At 54.0% G+C, this 15,494-nt stretch overlaps 1 protein-coding gene and 1 long non-coding RNA gene across 3 annotated transcripts; one reads left to right on the top strand and one right to left on the bottom strand.

The window, feature by feature from the left end:
- Positions 1 to 2,550: 2,550 nt before the first annotated feature.
- LOC128312094 (uncharacterized) lies at positions 2,551 to 15,118 on the top strand. 2 transcript variants are annotated; one of them, XR_008290906.1, is made up of 4 exons: positions 2,551 to 2,677; positions 3,713 to 5,507; positions 12,089 to 12,322; positions 12,538 to 15,118. It is a non-coding gene; the product is annotated as an uncharacterized LOC128312094 (long non-coding RNA). The 2 variants fall into 2 exon arrangements; XR_008290905.1 differs by lacking the exon at positions 2,551 to 2,677 and adding an exon at positions 2,778 to 3,133.
- On the bottom strand, positions 2,778 to 4,609 carry LOC128312093 (uncharacterized). Its single transcript, XM_053204522.1, has 2 exons — positions 4,042 to 4,609; positions 2,778 to 3,808 (listed from the first exon to the last, which is right to left on the bottom strand). Exons 1-2 carry the CDS (start codon positions 4,607 to 4,609, stop codon positions 3,426 to 3,428), a joined length of 951 nt encoding a protein of 316 aa, XP_053060497.1. The 3' UTR covers positions 2,778 to 3,425.
- Positions 15,119 to 15,494: the final 376 nt, after the last annotated feature.

Below are 15,494 nucleotides of genomic sequence, written 5' to 3' on the forward strand. Positions count from 1 at the left end.
GCAGGGCTGAGAAAGGTCACACACAGCAGCCCACGGCCAAGGCCCTGCTCACCGGCTCTGCCCAAATCCTCCCCTTGGGGGCTGTCGCAGCACCTCAAATACCCCCACTGTTAGAACTGATGAGTAAGGCCAGCTGTGAGTGGCAGAAACCATCAAGTCAAGCCGTACGTTTGTTGGAAGCAGCCTTGCAGCCACCTCCTATTAGCAAGGTGGCAGGGACCCCTCGGATCCAGTTGACAAGTTGATTCCTCAAGCCTGAGTCAAGGCTCTGAGGGTGGATATAAATCACAGCAACAACACGGGTCCATCGGAGGCTTTCACTGCTCAGAATGGAATCCCGCCCACGGTCTGCTTTGTTCTCATGCCTCCAGACCTGGTCCCCTTCCCTCCTTCCTCCCTTCCTTCCTTCCTTCCTTCCTTCCTTCCTTCCTTCCTTCCTCCTCCCTCCCTTTTCTTTCTTTCTTTCTTTCTTTCTTTCTTTCTTTCTTTCTTTCTTTCTTTCTTTCTTTCTTTCCTTCCTCCCTCCCTCCCTCCTTCTTCCTTCCTTCCTTCCTTCCTTCCTTCCTTCCTTCCTCCTTCCTTCCTTCCTTCTTCCTTCCTTCCTTCCTCCCTCCCTCCCTTCTTCCTCCTTCCTTCTTTCTTTCTTTCTTTCTTCTGTTCTTTTCTTTCTTTCATTAAAAAAATTTTTTTTCAATGTTTATTTATTTTTGAGGGGGTGGGGAGAGGGAGACATAGCGTGAGCAGGTGAAAGGCAGAGAGACCGAGAGAGAGACACAGAATCGGAAGCAGGCTCCAGGCTCCGAGCTGTCAGCACAGAGCCGGACACGGGGCTCGAACCCACGAACCGGGAGATCGTGACCTGAGCCGAAGTCGGATGCTCAACCGATGGAGCCCCCCAGGCGCCCCGACCTGGTCCCCTTTCTATTGCCTCCTGCAGGTGCCTCCTGCCACAGCAGGGGTTGGGACAGGGACCAGGGAGGTGGGGCTGAAAAGGCCCCTTGAAGGAGTGAGGGGAGGGACCCTAGGCGGGGGAAGCTTCTGCCCAATCCCCACACCGGCCCTGCGTCCACCCATGTGCCCCAAGTGCCCCATTTCATGTGCTACATTGATCATTACCTTGAACGCTCAAATATCCTATTGTGAGCCCATTTTACAGGCCAGGAAATGGAGGTTCAGAAAGGTTAAGTAATTTCCCCAAGGTCCCTAACTTAGTGAGGAACGGAGGTCTCTGGCCCACTGGAGCCCAGAGCCTGTGCAAAGGCCCTGAGGTGGGACCCAGGAACGGGAGGCACCAAAACACCTGTAAGGAGGCTGTGGCCTGAGGGGAAGTGGAAGAGGTCCTTCTCGGCTTCAGCCAAGTCTTACTTTCTCAAGCCAAAGGCTGGGGCCTGCACAGGATGTGGCTTCCGGCTCAACGGAGCAAGGCTCCATCCAACCTGGCCTCGGTTTCCTACTTGGGGAGTGAGGGGGATTTGTTTTCTCAATGACCCAAAAAACAGAGAAGTAGGAGGAGGCGGAGAGGGCATCCCTGCTCATGGGCCTTTTCTCCTGTCACCCGGGACCCACATCTCCCGGAGCCACGCGGCCTGGGGGGGGGGGGGGGGTGGTGGCAAACGAGGGTGTCATCGGGGCGAAGTTACGGGCAGGGAGCACCGGATCTTAGGCTCCTCCAGGGCGCAGGGTGGCTGGGCAGTGTCGCGCCTGACGCCAGGGTTTTGGGGAGCCCCCCGAGCGCGGTTCCCGCGGGCCCTGCGCGATGGGCGGGAGCGAGCGGGCGCGCGCGGACAGACACGCGCGCGGGGGCGGGGGTGGGGACACACTCACGCGCACGCGCGCTCCCGGAGCCGGCGGAGGAGCCGAAAGGAACCAAGAAGTGAAAGTGAGCAACCTCTAGTGAAAGAAAAAGACATGCACAGACAGCCCGGGAATTGCTGCGGGTGCGGCGAGGCGGGCACGCCCGGGCGGCACACGCGGCGCGCTCCCGGCTGCAGGGCGCGTGATCGGCGGCCCCCCGCGGGCTGTCACTAGGCTCCCGGGCGTCTCCCAGGCCCTGCGGCGACAAGGCTGCCGCTTCCCCCGGTTCCTGCCCGCCCCCGCCTCTCCGGGCCCCGGCCCCTGGCCCCTGGCGCCTGGCCCGGTGGGTCGTGCTGCCCAGCCTGGGCTTTAACCTTGCGCCCTTTGGGTCCCTCGGCCCCTCCTCTCCCGGTGCGTCTGCACGACCTGTCCCTTCCCAGCGGCTCCCAGCAGCACCAACGACCCTGCGTTGGTCGTTGGTCGTTGCTCAGGTGGCCTTGGCAAGAGGCGTCTCCCAGAGAAGGAACCTTCTGGGAGGCCCACGGCCACCTGCGGATGGAAGAGCTCCCCGGCAGCGGCCCCGGGGCCTCAGAAGGCCCCCTCCCCCATCCCTTCCTTCCCAGAACCAGCTTTTCCAGCTCGGCCGCACAGTCAGGTTTCTGGCGGGTGTGGATTGTTTTCTGCCCCTGGGGCCTGGGTGGGAAGCGGGAAGACCGAGAAGCTGGTGGCCCACGCAGTCTTCTGCCATTGTCGCACCCCCTGCGGCCTGCAGCGGCACCCCGGGGACCCTCGCAGCTGAAATACAGAAACCAGGCCCTGCCTGAACAAAAAAAAGGCACTGGCTGCCGGGACTCATGAGTAGGGCCTTCTGCACAAACATCAGGTAGAAGCCACGAATAGTATTGCGAGGGGTGCTGAAATTTGATGCTCTTGGTGGGTTGTGAACAGCCCCAGAGCTTCTGGAGCCCCAAAGCTTCGGGAAGGGCGTGGCTCCTTCCCGATGGTGAGCGAATTGGTACGAGTTGGAAGGCCCATCCCAGACCTTGTGCCCCACTCAACTAGGATGCGGAGAGACATTACCTGGTGCCAGCCTAACGCGAGAAAGAGAAGTAAACAAACTATGCTGTGTGATGAGAGCTCTCGAGCTCCAGAAAAGGCCTGAGCCAGGGGGCATCTCAGAGGAGGTGACTGAGGGACTGAGAAGGTATCCCCGGCATCCACAGGGATGTGGGGGGCAGGGTGGGCTCAGGGCGCTGCCGACCCCAGGGGTCCCCCACCCCCGGGCTCTGCAGGCTGTCAGGTGCCAGAAAGCCTGAGATCCCAAGCCATCGAAATGAAGGTGAGGATCCCTCGGAGACTTGGGGCTGCCTCTCATCCTAAAGTTGGAGAAACTGGGGGTCTGAGAGACGGAGCTAGCTCTCCCAAGTCACCGAGCTCGCTAGAATTTGGGTCCTTGCATCCAGTAAGCGCTAAATGAATGGGACGTGAGGATTGGAATCGGGGCAGCCAGGTCAAGGTCCACCGCCCCTCTCCTCCCTGGCTTCCTACGGATCCTTACTCAGTACCTTCCACTGCTGCTTAAGACACGGAGAGCCCTGTAAACCAAAGCGTTAAGATAATTTTAGCTATGGTTAAGTGCTGTGACAGTGAGTGACCCAGGAATTCTTGAGAGAGCATAGATAGCAAGGGCCTGTCTGATGAGGGTGCCTCTGAGCTGAAGGACAAGTGGGGGACCAGCCATAAGACGATCTGGGGACAAGCAGCAGATGCAAAGGCCCTGAGGCAGGAACATGCCTGGTGTGTAAGAAGAAGGAAAGACCACCAGCCCTGTGGCTGGAGCAGAGCGGGGGCAGGGAGGGAGGTACGGTGCAGGCCACAGAGAGGAGTTTGGGTCTGATTTCAAATGCATACCTCGCAGGCAACAGCCGTGGAGAGGTCAAGGACAACTGCACTGGAAGAGTGAACGCCCTGACCACAGCGGGCCAGAGAAGCGGCTCCGGGATCAGCACCTGTACTGAACACACTGCTCATCACACCCCTGACTCCTTCCTTCGGCCGCGGCATTTTCGGGAGGGCCCGCAGTCATCCAACCCCGGCCAGGATGCCGCTTTGGCTTGCAGAACCTCCGTAACCCCGTGTCCTCTGGATCACCCTGGGGCCCTGCCCTCCCTGCCCCCCCAGGACAGTCGTCACCATCACTGCGGTTGGAAGCACCACGGTGGTGGGCGACATCTGCTGCGCACTCACCACGTAGGAGGTGCTGGCCTCGCCCTTTGGGTGTGTCTGTGAGTTCCGTGCCCACTTTACAGACAGGAAGACCGAGAGAGGCAGAGGCATCCGTCCAGGATGGCGCGCTTGACGCGCCCTTGAGTCGTGGATTCAGGCTCCGGGGAAAAGTCTGGGCCCTGAGTGTGGCGGGCTGGAATGTCCGAACCGAAGCCCGGCTGGGGCTGGAGTCTTTGATGGGGGGGGGGGGGGGGGCCTTGGCGGGGCTGGGGAGGCGGGGACGGGGCTGGGAGGTCGCGGAAAGCCAGGGGCCGGAAGGCAGCCTGCAGGCCCGGGAGAGAGGGCAGACGTGAGAGGAGGACGCGCGGACCCCTCCGCCCCTGAGCAGGAAGTGGCGCGCACACGCTCGTGCACACGTGGCACACGCGCACCGGCACGCGCCCAGGCAGCGCCCCCCCCCCCCCCGGACCCGCACACACACGCATGACGCACACATCCAGGCACGGCCTGCACGATGCACACACGCGCACGCACAGCTGTGCACGCGTGCACGCAAATGCACATGCGCACGGGCGCGAACACGCCACATGCTCGCGGAACCTCAGAACAGACCATCTGCCCATCTCTCTCCTTAGCAATTATCATGGTGCATTCATTCATGCAATGAGCATATGTTGAGCCATTTTCGGTGCCTGGCCGGGGGCGGGGACGGGGTGGGGAGGGGAGGGTGGTCCCTGCAGCCTCAGCTGAGAGGACCCAGAGAGGACCCACAGTCCCGACCCGACTGTCCCCCTGGCCGGCCTGAAGGCAGGGGTGGGGGTGTGCTGAACCGGGCCGGCCAGCCTCGGGCCCAGGAGGGCCCCACACTGACTCCTGTCCCCCCATGGGAGCTCCCAAGGGTGGGGCCCTCAGCACCCAGCTAGGGGAAGGAGGGGAGATCAGGGGAGGGGCCACAAGTAACACCCTAACTCTCCCCATCTTCCTCCCCTCCCCCTCTCTCCTTCCCTCTGCCTAATCCCCTCTTCCCCCAGCCTCTCCCTCCCTCCCTCTCTCCTTCTCACAAATGCATCCCTCAGTTTCCCTATCTGGGCAATGGGCGCGTGCCAGCGCCTTCCTCACTGAGCTGCGAGGGGAATGCTTCACAGAGGGGGCTTGGGCCGCTGCCCTTCCTCTAGGCAAGGATCAGCCTGTGCCCCGAGTGTGGCAGCAGGACCCCCGCACCCTACCCTGCGCGCTTTTGCGCCCCATCCCCCTCCACACACACACACACTTGGCCACGTTGCGCAGCCTGGCTGGTCGCACCCTCCCCCGCCTCGGTGGAGCTCCCCCTCAAGTCCCGGGCAGTGACAAGTGCGAGGCCCGCGGACCCCCCCTGACCCTGGCTGCAGGGCTCTGCTCATTGATCCAAAGAAGCTCTTTCCTTTCCCTCAGGCGCTTCTCTGAAGGATGGAAAAATCGATGCCCGCAGAAGAGCGGGTGCAGGGAAGGTACGGAGGGCGGCGCTGGGGAGAAGGCCAAGGGCAGGGGGGCAGTCAGGCGCCCAGGGTCCCACCCGCTGGGGCGCCGTTCCCCATCTCCCAGAACGGACTCCGGGGGCGGGCGTGGCCAGCACAGGCAGGAGTGGCGTGGTTCTGCTTTGTGATACTTGGTCCCGATTACAAAAGCTCCACGTATCCGCCGTAGAAAATAAAAATCAGCAAATCCCTCCCCAGAGGTAGCCTCCCTGTTTAACGCACGTAGTAAATCCTTCCAGCCTTTTTTCTCTGCACCTCGCGTGCACTTCGTATGTTTGCCAAACTGGGCTGTGTTCCAACTGCAGGTTTTCACCAGAAGGGGCCTCGATGAGGGGCGCCTGGGTGGCTCAGGTGGTTAAGTGTTTGACTTCAGCTCGGGTCATGATCTCGCGGTTCGTGAGTTCGAGCCCCGCGTCGACTCTGTGCTGACAGCTGGGAGCCTGGAGCCTGCTTCCGATTCTGTGTCTCCCTCTCTCTCTCTCTGCCCCTCCACCGCTCACGCTCTGTCTCTCTCTCCCTCTGTCTCTCTGTCTCTCTCTCTCTCAAAAATAAAGATTAAAAAAAAAAAACAAAAACCAAGAGGCTTCGATGAATATCCTTGCCAAGAAATCCTCAACAAATCCGCAGTTATTAATTCTGAGTAATTTCTAGGAGGAAAGTTATACACGTTTCAGGACCAGTATGTTCTACATTCGCCCAACTGCCCTCCAGAAACCTTCTGGCGACTCTCTGGGTGAGTTTCCTAGGGCAACAAATTACCACCAACTTGGTGGCTTAGAATAACAGAAGTGTATTCTGTCTGCCCTCTCCCCCACAGTTCTGGGGGCTAGAAGTTCAAAATCAGGTGTTAGTTAAAGGCAGAGCCTTGCTCCCGGCTGAGGACTCCAGGGGGGGGTCCTTCCTGCCCCATCCTGCCTTTCTGGTCTGTCTTCTCTCCATGTGTCTCTTACAAGGACACTGTCCTCTACTCCAGCATGATCTCCTCGTCTCAGGATCTTTCACTTAATTACATTGGCAAAGACCCTTTTTCCAAGTAAGATAACATTCCCAGTTCTGGGGATTAGGACTTTTTGGGAAGCTACCATTCAACCAACTACCGATCGTGTAGAATTGCTTTTCCTCTTACCACACGGGACCGTCTCATCTTTTTGAAACGTTTGGCCAATTTAACAGGGTCAAAACAAATACCTTATTTTAAAGTGCCCTTCTTTCGCTATTAACGGAGAGGAACGAATTTTCAGGTGCTTTTGTTGGTCATTTGTATTTCTTATTTTCTTACGGATTCACGTCCTTTGCCCAATTCCCTTTTGGGTGTTAATGGCGAAAGAACAAATTTGCCAACTCAAGCTGTCTTTCAGCGAAACTACCTTTCAAGACTAAGAGTGAAATAGAGTTCAGACAAAGACTGAGAAACTTTACTTAACACAGAGCTTTGCTGTGAGAACCAACGAAAGATTGTCTAAGGTAGAAGGAAAGCAAGCCCTTTATGGAGTATGGAAGGAGCCACGAGCAAAGATATTAAAACGAGGGTAAAATCTAGGTAAGAATTGGCTGTTAATATCACGAATAATAATGACAAATGTAGACTCAAAACATGATCGGACCAAAATACAGGCAATCGTACATGGTGATTGGAAGGTACGATTGGAGTTAAATCGCTCCAAGACCTCCGCTGTCTAGGACGGGGGGTAGAGAATATTGATTTAGATTGTGTTAAGTCAGTTAGGCGTGATAGAAATTTATAGATAGCCTCTAACAGGCAGCAGTGGAATGTATAACTCTCAAACCGGTACAGGGCAAAGGGAAATAAAGAAAACACGATCACTTCAACAGGAAGCAAAAAAGAGGAAGGAGGGAAGAACGCTATTGATTTTTGTGTTTTTCTTTTATAACTGACCACTCTTGTAGGATTATTTGTTGTTATTTAATAACAGTTGGTAGGACTATCTGCTCCCCGAGGGTTTTCGAGTATTACACGATCCACAAATAAGGATAATTTTGTCTCCTTTTTAGTTACCGTTCTTTAATTTATGTTTCGTGTCTTATTGCATTGTCTGGAAGCTTTGGAGCCATGTAAACCTGAGGCGTGAAGCATCCTTGCCTTATTCTGGCCATTGCTAAGAATGCTCCTGGTACTTTGCGGTTAAGCGTGCTGTCGACTCTTGGCATGAGGCAGACATCCTTTGCCATCGAATTGGTCAGGACAAGTCAGATTAGGCTGCGATAACAACAACAACAAAAAAATGCCACAATCTCATGGTTTGAGAGGGATTTATTTCTTGTTCGTGTTAAGTCAGCCGCAGATCCAGGCAACTCTCTCTCTCAGTTACAGCGGAGACTGGCTCAGCACCTCGTCAGATGCTCACATGCTTGCTGCGGCAAGAGAAAGAGAACCGGAGAGTTCTGTACCAGCAATTAAGTGCTTCTGCCTGGAAATGACACCCATCGCTTCAGCACGCGGCCCTGCCTCAGCCCACTGGAAAGTGCAATCCCAGCCCGGAAGGAAGACTGGAAAGATGGGCAAGCATTGTAGATGTCACCATAAGCCCATTAAGAAAGCATCCTTTCGTTGCTGATGTTATCCCGGGGACCCTAAAAGTCGACTTGAAAAGCCATGAGGTCTTGGCCGTGGGATGAGCAGCCCAGGAGGCTGGCGAAGAGAGAACGGTGAAGTCACGCGTTCACGGCCCCTGACGACTCGTGTCCCCATTGGAGCCCGGCTGCCCGCGTTACCCTTCAATTCCACGACGTCTCTGAACGCTTATAACCGATCTCCCCCTTTCCTGTCTCTTGCACACAGTGTCGCCCGGAGTTACCTGCTGCCATTTTGTTTGGAATTTCTATCCTATGCCTAAGCAAGACTGCTCTGTGGTTTTCTGCCCACTCTTCGTTTTAGGGTTCTGCATTCTTAAGAGGGCTGGGGACACTTTGTGTCTTTCCTGTGCCCCGAAACGGAACATCTGAAATCTGTGAATAGTTGGAAAAGCGTTAAGACCCAACCCTTCTCTGGGAGGTAGCCCTTCTCTTACCCTTTCAGTTTACTCTGTAGTAAGAGATGTTGTGGCTTTCTTCTACTTGTTGGATTGGGTTTGGTTCTACATATTTTCCTACAAAAATATCTGCGTGTTCGTATTTTCAAATTTATTATCATAAGGCTTTCCTTAATACAATTTGATTTTTAAAATATTTTCGTTCCTTTTGTACATTCATTTCCCTCTGCTTATTATCTTTGGATCTGCTGGAAGTTTACCTAATTTATTAGACTTTCAAAAAGAACAAGTCATAGATTTATCTTTCATTTCTAGTGGTTTTCTCTTTCCTAATTTATGAAACTCTGCTTTTTATTTGTATTGACTCCCACCCTTTCTTCTTTAAGGAACTCACAATATTGAGCTATGAATTTTCCTCCTTATAACATTTTAACCACCTTCCCATATGCTTAGATACATGCCATGTGCAGTGTTATTTTTTTTTAACTAGTTTGTCATGGAGGGTTCTATGTAGCGTTATTTACAAAAGTGGTTTTTAATTTTCAGACGGCTGGCTTTTTAATTTAAAAACTTTGGTTAATAACTTCCAGCTTAATTGCCCAGTGGTCAAACCATGAGGCTTTCGCCATATCTGCTTTGGGGATTATATTGAGTTTTTCTTTATGGCCTCATATATGATCAATTTTCATAAATATTTGATGGAGTCTGGCAAATAAATGAGTATCTTTTATTTGCAAGGTACAGAGTTCAGTTATTAAGTCAACCTTGTTAATTATATTCTTCCAATCCCACACGAATGTGTTGAGGGGGGTGGGATGCGATTTAAATATGTCAAAGACAGACATATCTTTGTCGTTGTTTTTGTTTGTCCCTCTCTGTGTGTCTAAGTTATTGTTCTCCTGGTTGGATCTAATGCTGTAGAGGACATAAACCAGATCTTGTATTTGATTCTGACTTGTACTCTTTATCAATACAAATGACCCTCTGTCTCACGTCCTGATTTTTGCCTGTGATTCTTTTTTTTTTTAATGTTTATTTATTTTTTGAGAGAGAGAGAGAGAGCGTGCGCGCGCACGCAAGTGGGGGAGGGGCAGAGAGCGAGGGAGACACAGAATCCGAAGCAGGATCCAGGCTCTGAGTCGTCAGCACAGAGCCCGACGCGGGGCCCGAACCCACAGACTGCGAGATCATGACCCGAGCCGAAGTCGTACGCTCAACCGACGGAGCCACCCACGCGCCCCTGCCTGTGATTCTTTATCTGATATAAATATTACTGTTCCTCTCGTTTGACTTGAACTTGCCTTGAATACCTTTGCCCCAGTGTTTTATTTTTCACCTTTTCATGTCCCTTGCTTTTAAGCTTATTTCTGGTAACCACTGTACAGTTGGCTTTCCATCTCAGTTTTTGTTTCAACCAATCTGAGAGTCTCTGGTATTTTACTAGGAAAACATCACGCATTTACATTCATTGTTATCATCGACCCCGCGGGGCTCACGCCCGTGAGAAAGCTGTTCTCAGCCTTATTCGTTCCTTTTCTTTCCTGCATTTTGTTTCACCCATTCTGAATGTTGGCTTTCGTGTTCTGCAGACTCTGGTGCATAGATATTTTGTTTCTAATTGTGCTAGGAAGTTACCTTTACCTTGAAGAAGCCTCATTTGTAGCCGCCAGACCATCTGAACCCAACTGGACGGGGTGGCCGGTGAACTCCTATTTAGGATGTCTGGAAGGTGGCTTGGATCCACGTTGATGTGACTTAAAGCTTCATCTCCAGATGGTTCCGTTATTATTTTCCATTCCATGATTTGTCGTTTAACAATAATTTTTGACATTTGCATTCAGTCTGGAAATGATATTTACAACAATTCTTGCGACTTGCTGCTTTCTAACCGGTTTCAGTGGCACTGCTCAGACTTCTCAAGCCACGGGGTTATCCATTCTTAGGCTCCCAGCTGGTGGGAGCATATCTTTCTGTAATAAATGCTTCAGTATTTCCGCTAAACCTCGCAAACACGGGTCCCTCTTCACTCAGCATTCAGCATGACACAATGTAACCCAGCCTGGGTTTATTCTTTCCTTCCCGGGGTCACGCACAGTGTTATCCCTATGCATAAGTCACACTGGTTTCCAGAATGTGTGCCTATAGGAGTCGCTATTTATTTTCCCCAGAATGCAGTGAACCTTTCCGATCTGCACGGTCAGATCTTTTTGTTTCGTGTGAAAGCACAGGTGAGTTTCCATTCGTTATATTCTAAGGGGTTCCTATTCTGGCCTCTTCTTCAAGAACCCCAGTGATGTGTTCGCTGCCTCCTCGTTCCCACGAACTTCTCATGCTTTGCTTTCGGCCTTTGACTGCTGTCGCACTATTTTAGGAAGTGTCTCTAGGTGGGCCTCTCGGGCCCTGCTTTTCTGCATTACAGTTTCTGCTTTTTACTGCCTCCGGTGTGGATTTGAATTCTGCTTCTAGGCTTTTTCCCTTCCTTGGGGTCCTCCCTCACCCCGTCTGTGTCCGCCTCCTAAGGGCGCTGTTCCGATTACCGTGACTGGGTGGCTTACGACCGCAGAAATCCGTTCTCTTGCAGCTCTGGAGGCCGGAAGTCTGAAATCGAGATGCTGGTAGGGGTGGTTCCTTCGGGAGTTTCTGAGGGTGAATCTGTCCCAGGGCCCCTCTCCTAGTTTCCAGAAGCTTCCAGAAAGCCTTGGTGTTCCTTGGCTTGTAGCCACACCACTCCCATCTCTTGAGTTTCCACATGGCCTCCTCCTCATGCTTCTGGCTTTCTCTCTGTGTTTTCTCTTCTTATATGGACACTTATCATTGGATTTAGGGCCCACCGGTTAATCCTCAGTGATCTCATCTTGGGATTGTTACTTATATCTGCAAAGACCCCTTCCCGGATGAGGTCCCATTCCCGGTTACCAAGGGCTGGAACTTGGACATAGCTTTTCCCAACCGCAGTTCAACGCACTTACAGCATCCGCGTCCCTTCCCCCGCCCTGTGCTGCCTTTTCACATTCTTCGGGGCTGCCCGAGGGCTCCTGCTCCTATCTGGCAAGGCCCGTCTTTCCCTTAAAGTTGCCTCCCTATTTCCTGACCGTTCCCTTCTGCTTCCTTCAGGAAACCTCTGTCGACCCTTCCGTGTTTCAGAACACCGACCCCTTCTCCGTGTTCTGCACGTGTTTTTTCCCCACCACCCCTCGTTGGGGGTGCTTTTCTCTTCCGCGTTGTCCCCTCGAATAGAGCCAACGTTAAGCCTCGCTCTGAGATGCTACGCAGACGGGGGTAGGCATTGCCTTGGCTCCTGTTCTCTTACCGCGTTGTGATGGCTAACTCCCCTTCCCAGTGTTGGGTCTGGGCTTTGCTCGAGCCATTTCCCCGTTTCCTGCAGGTTTCTGCCAACGGCAGTTCTGCTGAGCGAAGGCGGCGTCTGCTCCTGCCCCGCTATCTGGTTCTCGGATATTCCTAACGGCTGAAATAAGCAGAAGTCCCAGCCTACGCCGCTGCCAGGGGGTTTCCTGCTGCTCCCCCGCGCCCCCCCCCCCCACATTCATCATGTTTGCTTCCCAGGATACCCCGCACGATGAAAGCCGTCTGTCCTGCCCACCTTCTCTGAAAGACCAGGGGATGTTACTCCAGAAGCATCTGTGGGAGAGGGACAGCGGTCCAGCTTTCAGACTGGCACAGACCCCAGGTCTCTGAGCAGGGGCAAATGATGGAGGAGGTCTGTGCAGCTTCTAACGTTTGTGCCTGGTCTCTGCGGCCTGAGGTTTCTCTCCGGCACCGTCCCCACCATTGTCATCGGTATGGCTCCTCCCAGATTCTGGCACTGTCCCTTACACTGAGTGAGGTTCTGTCTTTCCCTCTGCCTTCGTCTAAGAACGGCTGTATCAGGGGGGTTCTGGTTAGATGCCGTTTTATATGGAAGTCCACAGATTGTGTGTGTGTGTGTGTGTGTGTGTGTGTGTGTGTGTGTTAAGCCGAGACTCACCCGTTCATTTGCATTTGTTTATTTCCAGAAAAGTGCCTTCACCGCTTGGCTTCATGGTGGATGTCAGGATAAATCGGCCAATAATCCAGGAGAGTTTTGCAAACCACAGGAGCTAGGGAAGGGCCCAGGCCCTAACCCCTTCCTCTGTCTGCTTGGCAAAGCTGACCTCCCCAGCAGTCTTCCCATCTCGGAGGCCTCATTCTTGTGCCCCCAGATCAGCAGTCTGTGAAATCAAACACATTTATTGAGCACCTAATTTGCTCCAAGTAGCTCTGGGGGAGAGAAAGATGGAATCATCTGGTTCCAACCCTCGTGGTACAATGGTTTCCATCTTCCTGATTTATTTTATTTTTTAATATTTTTTTCAATGCTTCTTTATTTTTGAAAGAGAGAGAGAGAGAGCGTGAACGGGGGAGGGCCAGAGAGAGAGGGAGACACAGAATCTGAAACAGGCTCCAAGCTCTGAGCTGTCAGCACAGGGCCCGACGTGGGGCTCCAACTCACAACCCATGAGATCATGACGTGAGCCGAAGTCGGTCGCTTAACCGACTGAGCCACCCAGGTGCCCTATCTTCCTGACTTAGAGCATGGTGTCCATTTGTTATCATGGTTCGTGATGGTTTTTTGATTAATGACCTCACTGGACTCTTGCCAGACGGGCAGACTCATGAGGGTGGGACGTCTGGACCCTTGGTGATTAGCACATCTAGGACTCGGTAGGGCTGCCTGGAGGAGAGGCCATCTGAACTAGGCTTTGAAGGGTGGATAGGAGTTCGGGGAACATAAGGTGGGGTGGGGCCAGGAAAGAGGGGCAAAATCTCTCCCTCTCGGAGTCTCCTCAGTCCACACCTGGCACCGTCCCTTGACCGTGTTCACACGTGGTTTCTGTTGCTACATGGAGAGTTTTCCTCTCCGGATCGTTTGAGAGGCTGAACAGCCTTTTATTTCTTTTGGGAGAGAGAGGAGGGAAGGGGCAGGGAGAGAGGGAGAGAGAGGGAGAATCCCAAGCAGGCTCTACACTGTCAGCACGGAGCCCGGCGCGGGGCTCGAACTCACGGACCGTGACCTCATGACCTGAGCCCAAATCGAGAGCCGGACGCTTAGCCGACTGAGCTACCCCGGCGCCCCCTCTGCTTTATCTTTTTGAAGCAGATAGAAGTGATGCCCGTCCCACCGTGGCAGCCTCAGACTTGTCATTACTTTTCCAACAGGCCCGTTCGTGGCTGGGTCTCCTGGACGCGAACCAAAAGCCATTTGCTTCAGAGGCAAGATTTGAGTCAGGCCCAGCTGGGTTTTCCCACCCTTTATTTGCCCGGTCCTATTAATAATTAATGGTACAGTAATGAGAATTGCTTTTAATAGAATCTGCTGCCATCACGGCATTCTGTTCCCCGCCAAGGGTTTCCCCCAAAAGGATTCGCGCTTACATGGCTGAGCTTCCTGCCCACAGGCACCACCGGGAAGCGGAAGGTCCCCTGCTGTTGTCCTTCCCAGCCCCTCCTCTCTTCTGGCCCGAGCCCCTCTTTCTCCGCTGCCATTTCCTATCCCCCACCCCACCCACCCCCAAACCTCGCCCACCATCCCCCAGAGGTTCCCACAGCTGCCCTATCCAGCCCAGCCAAGCGTGGCCCCGTGGCACTGTCACGCCTCATCTGTCACCAGGGCAAACTGGTCCCATCGGGCAAGGGACAGGGCCGTCTGGAAGCTGCTTGTGCGCCCCAGCCTGGGGCGGGCATGAGACCCACACTGCGCACACAGGAGGCTACCTTCTGGATGTCGTGTCCCCCTCTCCCCCCACAACCCCTGGGAGGGGACCATCACCTACGGCAAGGGCCAGGAGGACGGGCGTGGCCCAAAGGCCCCAGCCAGGCCAGGTTGGGTCCCGGCTTGACTACTGTTTGTGACACGTGGGACGGTGTTGTCACCCTTGCCCCCAAGTCTCCACTTGTTCATCTGCAGAACAAGGATGCCGATGGTCCCTACCCCACCAGAATATTCCGGGGAGAAGGGGAGCCAATGGGGCGGGGCGGGGTGGGGGGTAGGGAGCAGAGCTCAGGGGAGCACCTGGAAAATAAAATCCACCATGTACCCCGGGCTTTAGCTCTTCAAGATGTATTTATTGTGGTGTTGTTTATGACATCACAACTCGGAACCCACCTCTGCGTTCCCTAATACAGGGCTGGCTTAGAAGTGTGAGCGCATCCCTCCCATGGGCCAAGGGGCCGTTTTTGGACGGGGGGCTTTGGGACTGCTTCCCAAACCGTGCTGTGCCGAGGAACCCCCTGGGAATCCTGGGGAAAGGCATGTTCTGGGGATTGGGGCTGAGATCCCACCCTTTGAACAGCTGCTAGGAAACACTCCCCGAGTACCGGTGGGGCAGGGGCTCTGGGTGGTGCAGAAACTCGGGTCCTGCCGGTGAATGGAAGAACCAGGTTGCAAAGCGGAGTACGTCCTGTGATTCCCTTCCCAGGCCCGAAGCTCAGCCCGAGCTCCATGTTCACTGCCAAGCCCGGAGACCGGAAGCTCACGCGCCCAGAGTACTTCTCTGGATGGGTGATGAATTACAGATAATTTTAAAATTTTCTTTTTGGTTCATCTTAATTTCAAAATTATCCACAATGAACATGTATTACTTTTGTAAATGGAGAAAAATGCTTCCCCCCCCCCAAAAAAAAAGAACAAATGTTCTCTTGCCTTCCCTACAACACAATCGGGGTAATATTCAGCGGGAATTCTGAGAAGACGAGGATCCGGAAGGATTCTGGCCTGGATCCACAGTCTGCGTGGAGGGCTGTGGGCTGGACCAAGCAGGCCGCGAGGCTCGGGCGGCCTTCCTCAAGCGCTCAGCACGTGCCTGATACACCCGGTGTCCCCCTGCTCCCCCCGCCACCCCTGCAACCCCTGGGAGGGGACCATCACCTGGTCTGGTGACGATGTTAACGCCCTTTTGCCGCCCGGGGAAGTAGCACTTCTGGGAGGTGAGTA

Source organism: Acinonyx jubatus, chromosome D4 (genome assembly GCF_027475565.1).
Source record: "Acinonyx jubatus isolate Ajub_Pintada_27869175 chromosome D4, VMU_Ajub_asm_v1.0, whole genome shotgun sequence".
NCBI lineage: Eukaryota > Metazoa > Chordata > Mammalia > Carnivora > Felidae > Acinonyx > Acinonyx jubatus.

Excerpts from the sequence above, each read along its gene's own strand:
- LOC128312093 (XM_053204522.1), bottom strand. The coding sequence starts at position 4,609 with ATGTGGCGTGTTCGCGCCCGTGCGCATGTGCATTTGCGTGCACGCGTG. Across the intron at positions 3,809-4,041 it reads AGGCCAGCACCTCCTACGTG|TACAGGTGCTGATCCCGGAG; the intron begins GTGAGTGCGCAG and ends CAGTGTGTTCAG.